We start from the raw sequence: 22,163 nt of genomic DNA, 5'->3' as shown, positions 1-22,163 counted from the left end.
TTTATTTTAGATAGTTTCCAAGGCTACATTTCTTATTATGAATAAAAATGACAAAACACACAACAAAATGACTAAAACTTTAACTAAAATTTAAATGGAAACTTGAACTTAAATGACACCTTAAGCCAGGTGTCTCTGTTTAAACTGTGCCTTTGCTGTTGAAAGTTCTGCGACAGAAGGAAATCTTTGTCTTGAACCTCATACAATGGAGGCGAGAAAGGGCATTGAAATTCGACCACATTGTTAATTAGGCTACTCGAAATAAAAACGTTGCCTACATGAAACACAAACGTCTGTGCTTCTGTTTCACATACAGTAAATTATGAAAGTAAAAATGTCCTCACAATGTAGGAAAAACAGGAATCTGCTATGGAGAAAAAACTGCAGTTCAGACGGCTAAATTAACACATTAAGCGAAGTCTTAAAAATAAACCTAAAGTCTTCTGTGTTGTTTAGGGATAGGGGATAGAAAAAACCATTTGCGCAGTAGACTACAATAACATAATACGTCAATGGAAAGTCATGTGTGCGTGATTATTAGAGATGAGATTACATTTGTGATTGTTTACTAAAATGTGTATCAAGTTTCATAGTTTCAGGCATATGAATATATTTTGTAACATTTATAACCTTCTATGAAACACTTAAGAGGAAAACAGAACGTCAGTTGAACATCTTTCGGACACGAGATTCACCTCAGCCACTATTGTGACTGTTGAAACGTTTACAAACAATCTTTGGCCATGTGGCGTTTTTAGAACTCTGGTACTTGTAGTCTCCTGTGCCTCTACCGTCATTCCTTCAGCCTGCATTGACGACTACATTTCCCAGAACTTCTGCGTCATCAGCTGATTGCCGCTTGTTGTTTTTCGGACGTGATGATGGCAATAAAGCACCCAGCGGACCGTTTTTTGCCAGACGATCTGTTGGGCTCACTGCTGGAATAGAGATGATCGCCGACGGGTAGACAAAGCACACTTTTCCTTGGCTGATTTTTACATTTTAGATACTGACGAGACTCATAACAAACTCTTCACATTTTAAACCGGTAAATTTATGATTGTTATATTGTGAAGTTTATTCTATTCTATTATATTCTATTCAGTAACCGTTTTGTAGCTATGATAATTTAAAATGTATGAGTATGAAACAGATCTTGTGATTTCATTAAAAAAAATATGTATTTATAATGTATGTATTTACATATTGCAGTGCCGCGCAAACTACAAAAAATATTATTTGTTCACTGTTATCTAAAATTCTTGATATCGAGGTAGGCTATCTGTTGTTAACAGTGAGGCATAACTGCGACACAAAAATTATGGTCTGCCTTTTTGGGACTTTTGGCTAAGTATGCTATAAATATGTTTTTAATAACCGTTTATAAGTTAATGCCATTTGACTTAATAATTTCGTTATACCTGACATTATTCGCAGTTTAGTGGTATAGCAAATATATATATGATTATTTTGTCAGTCGACACGTGCTGGCAGGTCCTTTATTGAAGTAGATTTTGTTGACGTTCCCTAAGTTCTTTGTTTCGATCCACTTGTTGAATACGGAAGTGACCGCTAGAGAGCAGCAGGACCAATAGGTTTATAGGTAATGTGTGTCACGTTTGCTGGCAACATGGCAAAACTTTGTTGACATGATACTGTGTGGTTGTGACATTAGCTACTACTTCATGTTTTGTGCATTTAGCCTGAAAATCTGCATAAGCTTTAGTTGTTGTTTCAAGCATATTTTAATTTCTTAAAGCATGTTTTTATATTTTATGTAACCACTTAAAGGTTACAAAAGCTATGACTCAGAAATGTGACTATCTGTCATTTTATATAATTATAACAAGTTCATGAATTTCCTGATTAAAATAATGTTTCTCTTTTTAATTTCAGCTGAGGCACCATTTTAGTCTGTTGTCTACAAGGCCTTGGGCCTCATTTGTCTAAAAGCAATGGTACTTATTCTGGGCAGAAGACTGAACCGGGAGGACTCTGGAGTCCGTGAGTCCCCAGCAGTGAAGCGAAAGGTTCTGGAGATGGACAACAAGTCCCTCAGTAATCACGATGTGTTTGATTTCTCCTCCGGCCCGTGCCACTCTGAGAGCATTCTGCAGATGTTTAATGAGTTCCGTGACGGCCGACTCTTCACAGACGTGGTGATCAGCGTGGAGGGTCGTGAGTTCCCATGTCACCGTGCCGTGTTGTCGGCTTGCAGTAGCTACTTCCGTGCAATGTTCTGCAATGACCACCGGGAGAGCCATGAGATGTTAGTGGAGATCAACGGCATCCGTGCTGAAGCCATGGACACCTTCCTGCAGTACGTCTACACCGGACGTGCCCGCATCACTACAGATAACGTGCAGTTCCTCTTCGAGACCTCCAGCCTCTTCCAGATCGGCACTCTGCGTGATGCCTGTGCCAAGTTCTTGGAAGACCAACTTGATCCCTGCAACTGCCTGGGCATCCAGCGTTTCGGAGACGCACACTCCCTCAAGCAGCTGGCCAGCCGCTGCCGCTCTTACGCGCTGCAGAGCTTTACCGATGTGGCCCAGCATGAAGAATTCTTGGACTTGCGTAAGGAGGAACTGGAGGAGTACATTGCTAGTGACGAGCTAGTCATTGGAAAGGAGGAGACAGTGTTTGAGGCAGTGATGCGTTGGGTGTACTACGACATGGACCACCGCCGAATCATGCTTAGAGACCTTCTCACCCACGTCCGCCTGCCCCTGCTGCATCCGAATTATTTTGTACAGACGGTAGAAGGTGACCAGTTGATCCAGAATGCACCAGAGTGCTACCAGCTTCTGCACGAAGCAAGACGCTATCATGTCTTGGGCAATGAAATGATGTCACCTAGAACCCGTCCACGCAGGTATTACTGGCATCTTACCATGTTCCCTGAAGGTCTTTATTAAATTTACGACCTAGAAATGTTCACTAATGCAAGCACCAATCTAAGGCTTAGTCTTTAGCAGTTTAAACTACAGAAAGAGGAGACAGAAGAGTCTTCCATGCCTTGTCCCGAACCGTTTGTCCAATTCACTATCAAAAAGTTTGTTTACCATGACTTGACTTCAAATTTTTGGCCACCAAGAACTTACAGAATCAAGCAAATGGTGGTTTACTAGTTATAGTTGTCTAGCTTGGTTGAAATGCATTCTTCCAAGTACTTAAAGATCCCAGATACTTCTGGAACCTTTTCAAAAAAGGCTACAAAATAGATTCAGTCATCCTTAAACCGCGAAGGCATGATTCAACAAGTGAAGTAACTTGAAGGCTTGTATTTTATAGCTTCGCACTCAGTAGTTGAGCATTGGGAAAACCGTTGCTTAAATTTATGGATATGGAACAATCCAAGCCACATTGTAAATACAGCGAGACGGAGCAAGAAGAGACGGCCCCTTCAGGCCCGCTGTATTGCAGTGCACTGAGGGAAAATAACGTCTCGGCGGGGCTTGCCCATACAAATTCTTCCTCCACAAGCTTCATAACACACAAACACTTGAGTTTCGAAACATGTTCCTGTTGACCTGATCCTGCTTGCGGCGTGCACTCTTTGTTTTTGTTATGTCTGGAGGAACGTGGGGGGAGAGAGATCAGGGGTATGGGAAACTGCACACTTGTGTTTTTCTCAGAGCCGAATGTATAGTGCCCTGGAATCTGCCTGAACGTGATTCGCTGAAGGATCTGCCAATTTTACAGGGCTTATTTATTAACAGCCTCATTATAGACTGCTTGCAGAGAGGTGTAGCACAGTCATTAGGATAACTGCTGCCCCAGTCACATGCATGCAGCTAAACATTGACAAAAGCTTGCCATATATTCGTGCAAAACCTCAGAGGGTGCTTTGTTTACAACTCAACATACCTTTTGTTTTTCTTTGGTTTGGTGAAAAAGGGACACTCTCAAAACACCTCCTCAGCTTCAGAGGGCTATGTAAGAGTTTTCAGACGGGTGTCGGTTTACAGTTGGCAGAAGTTCAACCTCTGTTTCCAGGCAGATTTGGGATGGTTCTTAAATTTGAATTATTGGATAGGGCCTGGCCGATCTTCCCTAATTATTTTCAGGGATTGTGTGGGTGCGGCGCATTTTGACTAATTACATCACACGTGAAAGACTGATCTGAATTTTCCATGTTTGCATGAACCGACCGTGCGACTGGCTCAATAAGTTCTAATCTCTTTCCCCCGGAGAGTGTATTCAAAGTTCAACTCTAACTTTAGCGTATGCACTCTCCAACCCCCTGATCATTTACACAGAGAGCACAGTGTTCTAGGCAGATGATTTCAGGGGGGAAAAAAACTGGGGGGAGTTAGTTCTGGATGAATTGTGTTTGCCTGTGGATTGGTTCTTTGCACAGAGAATACACGTTGTGCTCTGGGCTCTAGTAGACAATATTGTTTACTGCTATTCTCAGAAGGGGTTCTGAACTCTTCTCATTTCAGTGTCACTGCAGAGAACAAATAGGCCAAAAATGAGTGTCCCTTTCCATGTTTCATGACTATTAATGATTTACATTTGTCCATGTGTCCAAGTTTGACATCCTGTCATGTCCCTGTAGGTCTACTGGATTCTCAGAAGTCATTGTGGTAGTCGGAGGGTGCGAGAGGATGGGGGGTTTCAACCTGCCATATACCGAATGCTATGATCCTGTAACCGGGGAATGGAAATCCTTAGCCAAACTCCCAGAGTTCACCAAGTCAGAATATGCTGTGTGCGCCCTCAGGAATGACATTCTGGTCTCAGGTAAACATGGATATTTGTAATAATGTTTCATGATTCATGAATGCTAAATTGTTTCGCAGGCAGTGGTGGAAAGACGTGGCTTGGTATTCTTCCTTGTGTTGATGCATTTCCTATCGAGACATGAAGTTTAGGCAGGAAATATCAAAGCCCTTTTTCCCTTTTGAAAACACCAGTAGCTTTTTGTTTACGTCTGAGCCAGGAAGACGATTTGCTACTTGCTAATGCTAGTATTAAGGGGAGGCACATTCTCATATAGATGACATTAAAGATAACAGAAATATAAAGTATTTAATATGAGGATTACTTATTGTAAAATGAAAGATTGATTGTGTATTGTGTTCATTTGATATCTAAAGCTTGCTTTTGTATGCCCCTCATCTGCCAATCATTTGTATCCTCTGTCATTAATTTCTCAATTATTGTAGATGACCTAGTTTGATGTTTACCTCTTGGCTGGTTAAGTCTGCAGGGATTTGTTAGACACAGCAGGGCACCACACTTTACAGAGCAGCTCGTTTGAACAGCAAGCAGGTTCAGCAAAAAGACTGAGACATGATTAAAAGAGACCAGGACTACCAGCTATCATGAGAAAAGACTGTTAGAGAGGGAGAGAGAGCGCAAGGGTGAGTGAGGGGGCTGGAATCCTGAGCGATCGGTTTGCATTCTGCATGTGCCAAGCACTCACGTGTTTCCATGAGAACAGTTGTTCTTCTAGTTAACACTTCTCCCTCTCTCTTTCTCTCTAGTTTCAACCTCCTTTAAGTTCATTCCTTCCCCACTCATCTTGTTTTTTTCTCCTTCTTTGAAGTTTGTTCAGTAAGCCAGGGCCAGACATGCTTTTCCAAGGCAGGAAGCCTGTATATGTGCCAAACTATATCGTATGCATCAAACTCAAGACTATGTGAGTCAGAAAATAATGGAAATTGACACAATAGAAAGACTAGTTTCAGGTTGAGCAGCTTTGCTGAGTCCAGTGTGTTCTTTCCGCACTGCCGGTGCTTCCTGAAGAACTGGAACATTTTTGTAGAATGATTAGCTTTGTTAGCATAATCACAGATATGTACACGTGTTAACCGATGCAATACCAGTCAAATGTTTGCTCACATTCACCACTTACCCAGTCATTCTTTATTATTACTATTTTTTACATTGTGTAGTTTTAGTTAAGACACTCAAACTATGAAATAATGGAAAAATGGAAGTATGGGAATTATGTGGTGACTAAATGAATGCTATACAAATCTTATAATTTTAGTGTTTCAGAGTAGCTTAGATTATAGCTCTGGTCAGTTTTTCAAACAAATTTGTGAGGTGCATCCTGGGATGCTTTCTAAACAGTAGAATGCCAGACACTTGGCTGGTTTTTCTTTACTATCTGTTGTAAAAATAAATAATTAAATACAATTATGTAAAATTTAATTAAAATGTCTGTTGGTAAAGAAATGTATATATTTATTTATATTTACATTTTTTAACATAACCTATTTTAAGCATTGAAGTATTAGCAAAGGATTTTAAGATGTTTCAGAGAAACAAATTCAAAGTATAAAATCAAACATAAAAATGTCATTGTTGTGAATGGTAGTGTATATGTAAATAATGAATGTGATTATTCATTGTTGCATAATTCTTTTAATAAGTTCTTAACAGCATATTTCTGGTTAAGTTGGTCTCTAATTAGGTTGCTTCACCGGGAATCTTCTCAGAACTGGGGCAAGATGTCTGCAATTATTGTTTTATTATTCTCATATTATTCATGTGTTTATGTGAGATAACAAAGAACAAGGAACATTCACCAAATGTGTCATGGGTCATTTACCTATTTACATTATTGCATAAGTATTATAATAAGTGCATACTTAGACATAAAATATTGGTTGTGACCAATTGGTGATGCAATTTCAGGTGGTAGAATCAACAGCAGGGATGTCTGGATGTACAACTCCCAGCTCAACATCTGGATCAGGGTTGCCTCCTTAAACAAGGGCCGCTGGAGACACAAAATGGCAGTTTTGTTGGGAAAGGTGAGTTCAATCACTTCATGATCTGTTTTGAAAGGTAGCGAAATATGATGCTAAACACAAATAATAAAAATGAATTGGTGTATAAGCTTTTAAAAGGAAGGAGAAAATGCTTCCCATATCTTTTGTTTTGAAAGGCCACTCATCCAATGAAACAAGAGTATTTCTGCATAAATTCATATGCCACTTTATAGATGCTAGCCAAATTTGGCTCATGCTAACATGGACAGGTTGTTTAACATGTCCTCAACTATGAACAAATCTACACAAGGTAGACTACACAGACTATGTTTAATACCAGTTGACTGAAACCAATACGTTCCAACTTTTAAGGGTGTTTTGTTGGCTCAGTTAGTCATGCCACATTAAAGAAGATGATTTTTTGTTTTGATGATGGCTATGGTTTACATAACTCTAACCATGATTAATATTTCCTACATAGAGAAATGGGTGTTGTTGGGGTATCTTAACCCATATTTAACTTTCAAACATGTTCCCACCCTTATAATTGATTGCCTGTTTGTCATTTACTACTCTTTGTGTTGTCCTCAATTTGTCTATCACTTTCAAAGCCTCCATTTGTCCCTCTTTTCCCACTTGGAACTTGTTCCTTGTTTTTATTCAACAATGACATCATTTTTAACCTCTCCCTTGGAGCTGGTTTGCTTACAGTGCCGTTTTTAATAATAAGTAACTGACGTTGAAGTGATAAGACACGTGAACCATAAAGGAAAGACTCTGCCAAAAGCATTTGGATCTGTATACTCAAGTTGATATTGCATCACTCATATCAGGCTGTTTTCAAAAAAATTAACAACCATAATCAGCTCCAGAGATCTGATTTACTTTGGCAGGGGGTAAAACAGCTTTGTTCTGTTCTGTTTGCGAAAGATCTGCCAGCATTTTATGTACTCAGTGTGGAACCAGCTCAAAGGTTCAATAAATTAAGACTGTCTTCTTGTGAATGGAATGAGCCAAGCCAACAAAAGCTACTTGTGCAATAACTAATTAACATGCGCTGTAAGTTATAGCCAGCTGTCTGCATGAACGCCTCTTTCGCTTGGTTTGTTTGTTTGATGCTTTGTATTGCAGATTATTCAGATATATTCCCCCCAGCTTCCTGTCTCTGGGTGTCTGCTATAGTCTCTCCAACGCTTTGTGTTTCTGTTCAGGCAGATAATAGTTTTGGACTCAAACTCATTTGACCCCAAAAGATCATTTGGGTTTGTTTTTGAGCAGCAGCCTTTCAGACATATGGATTGTTTGACTGCGGTTGGATTTATCGGTTATGAAAGATTCCTGACTGATGGATGAAATCTAATCAACTGAAGTCACAACACCAAGACGTGGAGAAAAAAAAAGAAGTTACCAGGGTTATGCTGCAATAATGTGATGTGAGCCGTGTTGACACTGGTTAGATATACTGTATGTGATTATTGTGTATGTGTGATACAAAATTGTAATTAACATTTAAATGAAAATGACTCCCACCCTGTCAGCATATATTAGTCTTTTCACTTATGCACACAGTGAACAGGAAACTGAATTCCACTGAACTGATGAAGCATGGTTTTTATAGCTATTTTGTTGGTATACCATCTTATCAGTCCCAGGGGTGAAAGGACTTTCTCAATAATATCTGAATCTGAACAAAGAGCTCACCAGAAAGCACATGGCTTTGTTTTTGCATAAGTGGCGTGTGGCCCCTCTGTGTTCGAGCATGTTTGTGCACTGCCACTGGTCCAACCGGTTTTCTTGGTTGTTCCATTAAGGGAAACATGTTTACCTTCTTCTTTATGGAGACATGAGGCAGGAGAGGGAGGAGACAAACTCTTCAGGGTTTTTGTGTTCCACGTGTTTTCATTTGAGAGTTAGCGAGAAATTTCTCAGAATCTCTTTGGGGACTTAGAAAAACAAGAGTGATTGAGTGATGCGTTACAACACAGAACTGTTAACACTGTGCACTCAGAAAGATCATGTTTTTGCAGCGGTTATGTTTTGGTTACATCTATTGGATGCTGCCAATAAGCCTTACACTTACATTGACTGGTTAATGACCCAGGTCACAGAAATGCCTTCAACTGTAGATTTCAACTGTCATAAGTGATTTATGCAAAACCTGATTTGCTCACATTGACTTTCACCCCGTTACCCCTATTTTGCCTATTTTGCTCTGCATGTAAACATCTTTACTGGCATCCTGCTGACTTATAAGGGCATATCTATTTATGTTTTGACATGAAAACCTGAAAAGTGTAAAGTTAAACAAGGTTTTCGGTCACATTTTATTTTAAGGTCCAATTCTTGCTATTAACAAACCATTAACTACGACTTTTGCCTAAATAAACTCCTAATTTGCTGCTTATTAATAGTTAGTAAGGTAGTTGGTAAGTTTAGGTATTAGATTATTACATATTATCATGCAGAATATGTGCTTTAAGTACTAAAAACACCCAATATGATAATAATAGGCATGCTAATAAGCAACTAGTTAATAGTAAGAATTGGTCCCTATACAAAAGTGTTACCAGGTTTTCTTGCATTGTGGTTTTGTGTCTAATTAGTGCAACTCATGAAGGCTGTAATAAAAATACATTTTCGTAATAATTTTTCATAACGTAATATTTTTTTATTTTAAATATTTACACTGAAGCCGCGCTATTGATATAAAATATTATTAGAATTACAACTTGTTTCTCCAAAACAAAAAAAACAAAAAACAGTTCAGGTTTTTAAAATGTCAAATGGCGTAAACCCCATATAATGGTATAACCCCATGGTTAGTTAAGGTTTTTTTTTATGTCAAATGATATAATCCCAAGATTAGTTCAGTTTTTTTTCATTGTCAAATGGTATAACCCCATATAATGGTATAACCCCAAGATTAGTTCAGTTTTTAAATGTCAAATGGTATAACCCCATATAAAACATCACATTCAATATATTAGCTAAAAAAATAAATATTTTACTTTAACAGAAGTTTGAAAACTTTTTTTTTTTTTTTGAAAATAATGAACAAATATATTTGTTTTTCGCTTAATGGTTATATATACTACATTGCCCATGTTGGCTTTGTCATGTGACCTACTAGTGATTTGCAGTGCGTCACTGGCATTCTCAACTCCTCTCTTTACACCGTTTATGAACACAATTAATTCATACATACTACTTATTCCACATACTGCTGTACACGTACAATTTAGTAGGAAAGTAGGTATATTCAAATGCACAGTATTTTGTTGGAAATAGACAAGGAAATTATGACATTTCTAAGAACTTTTCGCGTGTGTGTGTGTGTGTGATTTAAAAAAAAAAAAAAAATGTATTTCCTTATCTTAATCTTAGACTTGCCACAAAGTTATTCAATGTACTTGCCTCTGGTTACTCAAGAGTAAACCAGAAGAGTCTAACCGCTGACACAATCAGAAGTGATGTGTTCACCTCGTGACTATTTATAATGCAAACTCAGTTGGATGTAGAATTTCCTGTGAATTGCCATTTGTCGTCAAGCTGTCTGGATTGGATTTGTTTAGTCCACTTATGTAATAAAAAAAGCAGGTATAATCATAGATTTGTTTTGTAGCTAATGCAGTGCTAGCCTCAGGGTTGGTGCATGTGCGTGTGTCTGTAACAATCCCTTTGTCATTACATCAATTTCAGAATCGCGATATGAAAGGGTAAACAGTAGTTCTTGTTTGGCTAGATCTACATGCTTCATTTCACCTCCAGATTGTGTCATCCTCAGAAACGTCATGTGTACAATTCAAAACAGACAAAAACAGTTTGAACGTACTTCCATTACACAATACTAATATGGTGTTTGAAATGTATTGTGTACGGGCTCCATAACTTAAATTGTGTTCATCTACAGGTGTATGCCGTTGGTGGATACGATGGTCAATCACGACTAAGCAGCGTTGAATGCTACGACTCTTTCTCAAACCGCTGGACGGAGGTGGCACCCATGAAGGAGGCTGTCAGCTCGCCAGCCGTCACCAACTGTGTCAACAAGCTGTTTGTGATTGGAGGAGGACCTGACGACAACACATGCTCAGATAAGGTTTGTTGAAGAGTATGACGCATGGTGTTGAGGAGTAGGGCGTCTTTGAAAACCGCCCTGTTATCTCTGCATGTCATTGTGCATTTACTGCATGTAAACATTACATTTATTTTTGGGTCATGCTACTGGAGGGAGTGACACACTTTGTTTTCCAGTGTAGTCATCTTGGGATTTCTCTAAACAGTGCAGTGGACCATAAACCCAGCCACAGTAAATAAAAGAGCTCTGATTATATAGTTTAAATTGAGATATGGGTGATGCTGTCTTTATTTGTATTGCTATGCTGTTACTTTAGTTAATCCTTATGTCCTATTAAAGTCTGTTAGCTATCACTTAGGATAGTTAAAGAGACAGTTCACCCAAAAATGAAAATTTTGTCGTCACCTGCATTACTTAGTAGAAGTACTACTACTACTACTACTTATTATGCTTCACAGAAAAGATGTTTGGAAAAATGTCGCTGTATAGACCAAAAAAACAACAACATTTTTAAATTTTAGTTTAAATTTAAGTAATTTTATTTATACTTTTAGTATTTTTTATTAGTTTTTTGTAGTTTAATCGGTTGTGCGGATTACTCTGCTGTGGCGACCCCTGATTTAAAAAGGGAGCAAGCCGAAGGAGAGAGAGAGAGAGTTTAAATATTTATATTTATTGTTATTTCAGTTTTATTTTTTTTCTTATTTTAGTACTTCAAGTTATTTTTATTTCAGTTAATTACCAAGGCAATATTTCTAAATTTCATTTTATTTTTTTAATTCTATTTCAACTTTATTTTATTTAACGAAAATTATTTTTGATAGTTTTAGTTTTAGTTAAAGGGATAGTTCACCCAAAAATGTTGTCATCATTTACTCACCCTCATGTTGTTCAAACCTGAGTTTCTTTCTTATGTTGAACATAAAAGAAGTAGGGCTGTCAGTTTAACGCGTTAACTTAATTAGTTATGAAAAAATAACGCAATTAAAATATTTTAACGCAGTTAACGCACAGGCCACGACTTCATAAATGCAGTTATGCCCTAAAATTCAAGAGATTTGGGAAAAAAATGCCTCTGTATGAGTTTTTGTCTCATATTTGTATCGTATGATAAGTGATATCACATGAGCAGCTAGAGCAATATCACACAAGTGCTGTTTTTGTCCCGATCGAACACGAGTGCAACTATGATTTTATACAACAGTTCAGTAAATAAGAAGTTAATATTTTGTTAAAAATTGTGTGTTTTTGTTCAATTTTACCAACGAAAATATTACCTCTAAAGCCACAGCAGAACTGTTGTGCATCTCCGCGCAACACTTTCTGAATGAATCCTCGTGAACCAATGATTCAATAGCCTATTCATAAAGTGAACATAAAGACATTTACCGCCACCTGCTGGTAGTTTAAGTTTCTTCTTTAGAGTATCATTTCATTTATTAAAATAATAAATAAATAAATAAATGAAACATTAAAGGGATAGTTCACCAAAAATAAATAATTATTCTGTCATCATTTATTCACCCTCATGTTGTTTCAAACCTGATTGACTTACTTTCTTTTGCACAACATAAAAGAAGGTATTTTGAAGACTGTTGGTAACAAAGCTGTTTTGGTTACCAGTGACTTTCATTGCATGAACAAAAAAATAATTAGATGTTTCTCAAATTATCTTCTTGTTCCATACTTTATGTTAGGCCGTTGTAGCCTAAACATTTAACACAATAATAGCTTTAAATTTATCTTTTGTGAGTATTTTCACATTTTATTTCTTTGACTACTATGGAAGTTCAACAACAACAAGTGGGGACCAACAACTGTTTGGTTCTTGAAAAATATTCTAAAGATCTTCTTTTGTGTTCAACATAAAGAAACTTATACAGGTTTGGAATGACATGAGGGTGACAAAATGATGACAACATTTTCAATTTTGGGTGAGCTATTCCTTAAACAATAACAACAGTTTTATACTCAAGCTTAATAACTTAACAATGTACAGTATAATTGAGGTGAAACAGAGGTCATTCTATGTTTAAATACGTTCAGTTGACGAATGACAGGAAGTTTAAGTATACAAAGTCCCTACTATGGTAACTACGACATTGTGTGTGACCAAAAAGACATCAATTGCTTAAACCCTGAGTGTGCCAGCTGTTAGATTCTCCCCTTTGTTGCATGATAGCAGCTTGTTTACTTTTACACTGTGGTTGGACAAAGTTTTTCCCTTCATCATGGCCTAACTTTGCCTTAACTCAGTGGTTCTCAAATCTCTCCATGAAGTACCCCCAGCACTGCACATTTTGTATGTCTCCCTATATCTGACACACCCACTTCAGGTCTTGCAGTCTCCACTAATGAGCTGATGAGTTGAATCAGGTGTGATAGATGAGGGAGACATACAAAATGTGCAGGGCTGGGGGTACTCCAGGACAGGTTTGAGAACCACTGCAACTGAACAATAGATTGGAGAGACATTGAATGTGTTTTCCACTGCCCCCTAATGGAGATCAACAGTTATGACCATCTGACCTGGATCTGTCAGCCCGCTCTGATGGACATTCTCCAGGTGTCTCTTTAGAGAGAAACACTCAGCCGCAGATATTTCATTGGATTCCCTTAATGTATTTAGCTGTGATTCAGTGTAATGGTTCTGAACTAGTTGACCATTAATTCCCAAACAAAACTTTGGACCCATAATTCCACTGATTACAGCTTGGTGTCATATTTTTAAAATATTTGTTGTGATGGTTGTTTAGGATATTGAAGAAAACGGCCTCAGGGAATTCGATACAGTTGGAACATTTCCTGCTTCCTTATAAGAAGTTCTTATGGTAAAAATGCCACCTGTCTTAACTCTGATTGGTTAAAGCATGTGTTGTGTGTAATTTGACTATTACCGTTATTGTAGTCACGTTTCGATCCTAATAGTCTCCCGGATCATTTGTGCCCAGAGCGTTCTTTTGCACAAGTGTCTGCTATTTCCAAAATGTGTGAAGCCCCTGTAATACCACCCCTTCCCGTATCGCATACTCCACACAGAGAGGGAGATAAAAATGCATTCAGGCTTTTCTCAGGAGATATTGTGTCTGTGTATGATTATGTTTCCTTTTTATCACATGACACATGATTGCTGATTTCTGTTTTAGTGAGTTCGCATTTCCTCAAGGCAGTTTCATATTTTTAAGACCACAAAAAGTCTGTGAAGTTGTTATCAACACCCTTGTTTCTAAAATGGCAGGGGGATTAATAGATGTCTGTGACTCCGGGAACTGTTTTGCAGCCTGAGGAGACATTACATTGTCCAAGTGTTTTATTTTTTTAACGTCAGCTTGTGTGTTTTCCCCTAGGTTCAGTGCTATGACCCAGAGTCTGACTCCTGGTTGCTAAGGGCCAACATCCCCATTGCTAAGCGCTGCATCACAGCGGTATCGCTGAACAATCTCATCTATGTTTCTGGAGGCCTGACCAAATCCATCTACTGCTACGATCCCACTGAAGATTACTGGATGCATGTAGTCCACACATTCAGCAAGCAGGTACTGGCTGTTATAAAGTTAAGATTTAACATGCTTCAGAGTGCAAAGTGGATTTGCCTCTAGAAGTGTTTTTCTTATTCACTTTCTCAGTAAAGAATTTTAAAAAAGTACTCTTCAATAAAGAGTTCTAAGAAAGAGAATCACATTAGAAAAAAAATTCTTAACACATACATATATATTTGTAATTTTTAGAATTAAAATGTAAAATGAAAAAAATCTATAAGTTTATAATATTGCAAAATTTGGAGGCAAAATATATATGGTATAAATGTATATGATTTAACCATGTATTACTATGTCTTTGGAAGGCGTTTGTCTTTCAAACGCATTGAAATCCACAATTTCTTATTTACGTGTAATGCAGGGATTCTTAAAATTTTTTTGTCACGAACCACTTTGAACCTCTTTCACCTAATATATAAGTACCCCTGAGATTTTAAAATAAATATTTTAATAATTAAGTGTCACATTTGCATGTTCATGGTTCTCTGTTGGTTAATGGTCACATGACATGCAGGTAAAAGAATAAAATGTTTCATTTTTTAGTAAGTATTGTATTTTGATTTTAATAAATTTATGATTTAATTAAATATTAGCTTTTCGTTAAACCCACGCACGCCCTGCAGTTTCTTTACGAACCCCAGTTTGGGAAACCTTGTCGTAATGTAATGTTGTTAATTACAACAAATGGAATATATTTACTTACTCTTTCTATTTTTATATCAATATAGTACAAGATTATCCTTTTTAAATCAGTGTGATTTAGATCAGTGTGCGAAATGAGTTAGGCCAACAGTAATCTAAAAGTAATCAAAAAGTAGTCTGATTACTTTACTTAAAATGTGTAATGTAATGGATTACGATTTGTAAGTAATCTACCCAGCTCACATTAACTTCCTGAACTCATGTGTTGCACTCGCTTGACACACACTTGAGTAAACAGACCAGCATGCTTGTGCTCTCGCTCTTGTTTTTCAGGAAAGTTGCGGTATGTCGGTATGTAACGGAAAGATCTATATCCTGGGTGGCCGTGGTGAAAACGGAGAGGCGTCAGACACCATCCTGTGCTATGACCCGTCCACCGGTATCATCACGGGTGTGGCCGCCATGCCCCGCCCCATTTCTTACCACGGCTGCGTCACCATCCATCGCTACAATGAGAAGTTCTACCATTCATGACATTAAAAAGCACACTCACACAGGGACATGGATAAACTGAGCCTTACTAAAGATACCGTAGCATTATGATAGATAAGGTGAGTCCCAAACCCCTCAGTTCACAAGCTTTGAGACCAGTCAGTTAAACTGACAGTTACACAATAACTCATTTCAGTGTATAGTATAAACATTCTATCATTCATTCACCCTCACGTCGTTACAAACCCATATGACTTCTAAAGAAAACAAGGCGATATTTTAGCCAAAACGAAATTAGACCCCAACTGACTTTCATTGTGACATTTGTTATCTATCTTCTACCAGCCTGATTGACAGATACAGATTGTGTATGGATTTGTATATTTCCAAATCCGTTACCCAAATACTTCTAAACTGATTGACAGCTGATTGGCTGTGAATTCTAGCTGGTCTCTGATCTCTCATCCTCACTTTGTTGTTCCCGTTGATTAAGCGTCTTTATTTGTGATTTGTTTTTTCCACTTCATTACTATGATTGCATTGTATTCTAATGTATGGTGTAAGTGGTTGTTTTGAGTGGGTGAATGGTGTGATTATTTGTGTCTGGTGGATAGTGTTCGATTGTGATGGATCCATGTGTATATTTAAGTGTGTTTGAAAAGATTCAGCTGGATGTGTGTGTGTGTGATAGACAGACACAGAATATGCAGGAACCACTTTTTGTTGAGCTGCAATGAGCTCCTATTTCTAATGGGTAAATAGTTCACAAAAATCCATCAGGCACCGAAAATTATTGTTTCTTTTAATATTTCTTTACGTATGCATGTATGTATTTGGGTGATGTTAATTGTATTTAGAAGTAGAAATTGTGGCTATCATGACATTTAACAAAACGTGTTTGCTCTTTTATAGTAATGACATCCATATGGAGCGTTACTATGTTGATTAACCTCTGCATTATTATTCCGTATCATTTAGCAACATGCTTTCTTGCATATCATGTAGAATACAAGCAGTGATGTCTTGTTTTTTAAGTGAATCATATTATGTTCTTTCACTTTTTTAAGTTATTTATTCTTTATAGAAATCCGAAAGCCCCAACCAGGCACTTAAGTCAATATATTGCAGTGTCCCGGATGTAAATATGAATTTGATGATCCTTCTTCAGGTTTACTGTATCAGTAAGTGTTTGCAATGGTGAAGCATAAGGCCAAATGGCCAGTTCACACTCTCCGCTCCCATAAAACTCTTCCTTTTTTGTTCTCACAATAATCTGAGCTCAGTATTTGTGTGTACAGTGCAGTGACGTAGCAGCAAAAGATTGTGTGTTTGTGCGCTGGGGATTCCAAGAGCAGTGATGTCAGCTCTGTTGCCTGCTTTTGGTTAGCAGGGTTGTTTAGTTTTGTCAGCTGCAAGAACAGAACAATGGAGGACACATATTGTTCGTTTTATTCTGAGAATTGTACAATGTAACTGCAAAACCCTGCACACATACAATATGCACATAACACAACATGGCCTTTCTATAACCTTTTTGAGTGTAGCTTTTTGGTGTGTAGTTTTGTGACTGTATTTTTGTGTAATTAAATGGTGTGAGTTTGGTGTCTTTTTGCTATATAGGCTTGTTTTTTTTCTGATAACTTTCAGTTGCTAAAAGCCATAGACAGAATGAGTGTTTCTTTTTTTGAAATTTTACAAATGTTTTTTTTTTTTTTTGAATGAGTCCTTATACACTTTAGGGTATTAAATTATATGTGCATGCCACAAATTATTTAACTTGCATGTAAAAAAAAAAAAACTCATTGTTATGGCAAGGATGCGCCTTTAGTGCTAATTAGTGATGGTTTGGCAGAGGAAAGTGCCAACTTAATAAAATATTACTTAAGTGCATTAAAAGAAATTACTATTTTGTGCCTTGTACACATTTGATAACTAGCCAAAGATGTGTGATTGGTTTTGTCTGCATTAATTTCAGTACAATATTGCAAAAGAAACTCCAAGCCTTTTATGTCATCATTTTATATGTGTAAAACTGTCGCTAAATTTTTCATGTTCTAAGTACCTGAAATGTACGAGAGCTTAATATGGTGTACATGCATACGTTTCTTCAATAAAGCTATTTTTTAGTATGGATTTGTACACTATTGTTATTTGTTTTCTTTCTCGAACATCAAATTTCTATGAAACCAGTACACTGAAAAATGGTGTGGGATTTTTTTGAAACAGTGTATTAAACTCATCCTGCACTGATACAAACAAGTACAATACCTCTTATTGTGAGGCGTGCTATTATATTTCGAACTGATCAAATTTACAGTTTTCGCCTCGAAGATGATTCCAATCCAATATACTTATGCTAAACAAGGGAATCAGAGTCATATATAAAGACCACAATATCTTTCAGATATCGAATACTTTAGCAACATCAAAGCAATACCTTGGCATCACTGGTTTTTCATAGGAAAACACTACTCATATTTTCTAAGTAACCGTAACCTAAATAGTAAGTACTGTTAAGTTGTCAGGTCATGTTTTTCTCTTGTAGCATTGCCAAAATCACCCAAGCCCTGGTTTCCATCCAGTGTACTGAGGCATTAATTTGTGTACTAAGATACTTTGAATAAAAACGTCTAACTGACAATAACGCCACGCTAGTCAAACAACAAGCAGAAGAAGTGTTGAATTACAGAACCACCTGCAGATAAGTGCTCACCAATGGAGCTACTGTACCTGTCACTGCACACAGAACCCCACCAAGGGAGGAACTGTATAACTGTCACCACAGGCAACATGGGAAAATGTATCAACTGGACATACAGATGTTGAAAATGGTACAACACCTGCCTACATGGAATATGGCTCTTGCTTAAGGCTATGACTTTTTTCTCATGAATGATGATTTGTTTTACTGGAAAAAAACAAAAATAATTCATAGAATTCTGACATGCAATGTCAGTATTTGCTTTTAGAGTAAAAACAAGAAGAATTTGGGAATATCTTAGTGTTTAAGATAGCTACACGTTGGCCTACAATATGTGCATAAATCATGATTTATCTATAAGTTGGCAATAAAATGTATTCTAACTGTACAATGAAATTTTGGACCAATTAAAACCACATGCACACAAATTTTTTTTCTTTTAGGAATCAGTATTTGTAACAATTTTGTTTTCAAAATTTACGTTAGAAACAAGTTAGAAATAAGTGACTACAAAAGTTGAGAATTTCTAAACAGTATAAAATGTTAGGGCAAAATGCAGCCAGGTGTATGCAAATAAGAGATCCAAAACACAATCAAGTGTAGTCTATATAAAAACTGTTTTAACTTGTTTTGAGAATGGTACACTTCACTTTACTGGTAAATCTTACTGTAAAAGAGGACGCGAAGGTGAGATAAAGGTGAGGTTGTACGGAATACTCTCTTATATAGACGTGATTTGGGATTGTTTATGCAAATTACAAGCTCCCGGCACTTCTCATCAACACTGGAACAGATGTGTTTAAAGGTTTACCTGTTTTAACCTGGAATTGTTTCGGCACACATAAATGCGCCACCTGTAAGAAGAAGTTACATTTGAATGAGCTTCGTTGTTTTCATTTTTGTTGTCCATAACTGTGATTGTGTGCGACTATATGAACGTATTAGCGTGATATATTTTTGTTTTTAACAGATATTAGGCCACACGTATACGAGCACAGCTGACTTGGGATAGCAAACTGAGGCACTTTGACTGAAGACTTTATTACAAACAGCAGGAGAGTGTGTGCTTCCCCACAGGGGAATTTGGCTTGCTCATTCATGTGAATTACATGCAAATGGGTCATGTGAATTACCTGGAATAAGTCAAGAACAAGGAAAAGGTGTTTTGTTCAGACCTGTAGAATCCTTCTTAGAGAAGTCGTAGTCATAATAAAGGATATTTACCCCCCAGGTATGGATATAATTTACCTTTAACCTACTTCTGATATTTACAAAAAACCTTCGGAAAACCGCCAAAAGCTCAAATTGCCTTCTTTTGCCTCAACAGACATGCCTGCCATTCACAGGGTAAACAAAGGAATTATTTCTTTAAAATAAAAATATCACTTCTGGCTGCAGGCAAGACTGCTTGAGACGTTTAATGCAGTTCATGTACAATGAGAAAATGTGTTATTTGTTGTCAGAGACGCTGGAAAATAGGAGTAAAACAAGAATTTTGTTGACATGTAATTCAAATATATAACCAGAAGGTGTCAGTATAAGACGGAAATATAGCTTTACTGTGAGCAGTCCAAATAAAACTGCTGTAAGCAATTCTCTTAAATTCCAACCATAAAACGTCCATACTGCCTCAGGAGTCCCGTTAAATAGACCCTTTTCACATTTCCGGGTTTCTCAGCAGCGGAAGTCGTCATAGTTGAGTTAACTTCGAGAGCAGTAAATGGGAGAGTACCACAAATATGTATGGGGACGTGTTTATATATGATGAAAGCGAATGTTCAGGAAACTTGTTTGGAAGCAATCATTAGTTTTTTTATCTTCATTTTTTTTGCTACTAGTAGAAGAAAGATCACTTAAGGCACATTTAACTCAATGTGTTTTGCTATTTTAGAGAGAAAAGAGAGAGTATATATGGCTTAATGTACACACACACACAGTGTATGGGAAATATAATGGAAATATATGGTGCTATACCCTCATCAGCCCACAGGGGCCACTATTGATCTGCAGCACGCGGATGAACTGCGCAGTAGTTTATGTATGTACAGCATCACATGTGGGGTTTGGAAATCTGTGTTAGGGAATGACGGGAACTCTCCCCGCTCTAATGGACCGGCATGGCAGCAGCTACGGCTGCAGAATCCCTGACAGTCACTGCAACTGTCTCTCCACTTCTAATTGAATGCAGAGTTTCTGTCCTATGCGTGTTTAGTTTGGCAGCCCAGGCCAGCCACCCTCAAAGCTGTGTCATTTTTCATCCTTCATTCTGCACTGACACGCATGTAATGTGGTCTGAAATCCATGAAGAAGGTGGAGGGTGGGAGAGGACGGGGGATATACATGCGCTCAGCGAAAGAAACACGTGTCTTTATGCTTGTCCACACATGCGTGTTTAATGTAATGCCCTACATTACCAAGCTCCTGCACATTTAAACATGTTTAACATTTACCCACATTATATGGACCAGTAATACAGTGATTCCAAAGACACATTGCATGCTTGGCTACCTGCTCAGTACTTCTAAAATAAAACTGATGCACACTGTTGTACCCCTAAGATTTACCATGGTAACCATAGTTTCTGCCAAAGACTCAAGGCTGGTTAGCATGGTCCAGTTAGACCCTGCTGGTAAATGGCGTAACTACACCATCTGGCTGCAAAAAGCATCTTTCTCCATTGATGGCAAGTTTGCAACTCAAAAGTAGCTTTATGTTCTTACTAAATAAACATTTTGAATTTTGAAAATTTCCATCCATTTGAATGACATGAAAAAAAAAAAACCTTAAATATATATAATAATAATAATAAATGTAATCAGGTAATATTTCTGTAATAGCACTAATACTGAATGTGTTTTAGATACACAATAACTAGGTTTACATAATCAATAAATCAAATTTGTTTAAATTGCACACATTTTAATGAACTGAATATTGGCTGTTGCACATATATGCCATATTTTAGAACATATTTTAACTATGTACTTAATTTTTAATAAATCTTATTCATACTTTTGTATTAATCTAATTGTTTTCACAATGTGCAGATTTTTGCTGATTCTAAGCAACATGGTGTCTTTAACTGAAAAATCTTATGTATGAATAACAAATATGCATCACATTACGTTTATTAGTTTGTTAAAATGGTGTAAATACTGTATATATACACTCTCTCTCTCTCTCTCTCTCTCTCTCTATATATATATATATATAAATATATAAATATATGAAGATTTCATTTGCAAAAACAGATAACTCAGTTTTTAACAATTTTTAAAAAATAGATTTCAACTGGTGTCTTGGCTTTCCATGCCTTTTTGCACCTGCCTTTCTTCATGTGTTCAATACTTTTTCCCTGTGTCATCCCACTTTATTACACAGAACGTAATTTCTGAACTTATTTGTTTTGTTTTCTTTGTATGTATGGATTACTTGGGTTGTTAACAACATCTGGTGAAAATTTCATGTCAACAGCACCTTTAGAAATATATTTACTGAGAAAAATGGTGACGTGTTCAATACTTATGTACTTAATTTTTAATAAATCTTATTCATACTTTTGTATTAATCTAATTGTTTTCACAATGTATTTATTTTTGCTGATTCTAAGCAACATGGTGTCTTTAACTGAAAAATCTTATGTATGAATAACAAATATGCATCACATTACGTTTATTAGTTTGTTAAAATGGTGTAAATACTGTATATATACACTCTCTCTCTCTCTCTCTCTCTCTCTCTATATATATATATATATAAATATATAAATATATGAAGATTTCATTTGCAAAAACAGATAACTCAGTTTTTAACAATTTTTAAAAATCATGATTTTTCATTGTGCATTCCAATTAATCTCAATCAAACTGCAGTTGGGTTATTGTGGCTTACTAAAACACAATAAAAACATGATAACATGATAAAAAACATGAATTTTGAAAAAAGTTATCTGTTTTTGCAAATAAACTCTTCATATATAT

At 36.8% G+C, this 22,163-nt stretch overlaps 1 protein-coding gene across 1 annotated transcript; it reads left to right on the top strand.

The window, feature by feature from the left end:
* Window positions 1-881: 881 nt before the first annotated feature.
* LOC107725863 (kelch-like protein 24) lies at window positions 882-17,265 on the top strand. The gene is made up of 7 exons (XM_016535268.1): window positions 882-1,048; window positions 1,897-2,875; window positions 4,565-4,749; window positions 6,655-6,773; window positions 10,642-10,830; window positions 14,157-14,345; window positions 15,324-17,265. The coding sequence occupies exons 2-7, from the start codon at window positions 1,956-1,958 to the stop codon at window positions 15,522-15,524; spliced, it is 1,803 nt and encodes a 600-aa protein (XP_016390754.1). The 5' UTR covers window positions 882-1,048; window positions 1,897-1,955; the 3' UTR covers window positions 15,525-17,265.
* The last annotated feature ends 4,898 nt before the right edge of the window (window positions 17,266-22,163 follow it).

This window comes from Sinocyclocheilus rhinocerous, unplaced genomic scaffold, assembly GCF_001515625.1.
Source record: "Sinocyclocheilus rhinocerous isolate Xijiao unplaced genomic scaffold, SAMN03320098_v1.1 scaffold1508, whole genome shotgun sequence".
NCBI lineage: Eukaryota > Metazoa > Chordata > Actinopteri > Cypriniformes > Cyprinidae > Sinocyclocheilus > Sinocyclocheilus rhinocerous.
The sequence above is the reverse complement of the archived record's forward strand: the minus strand, read 5'-3'. Positions and strand labels throughout refer to the sequence as shown.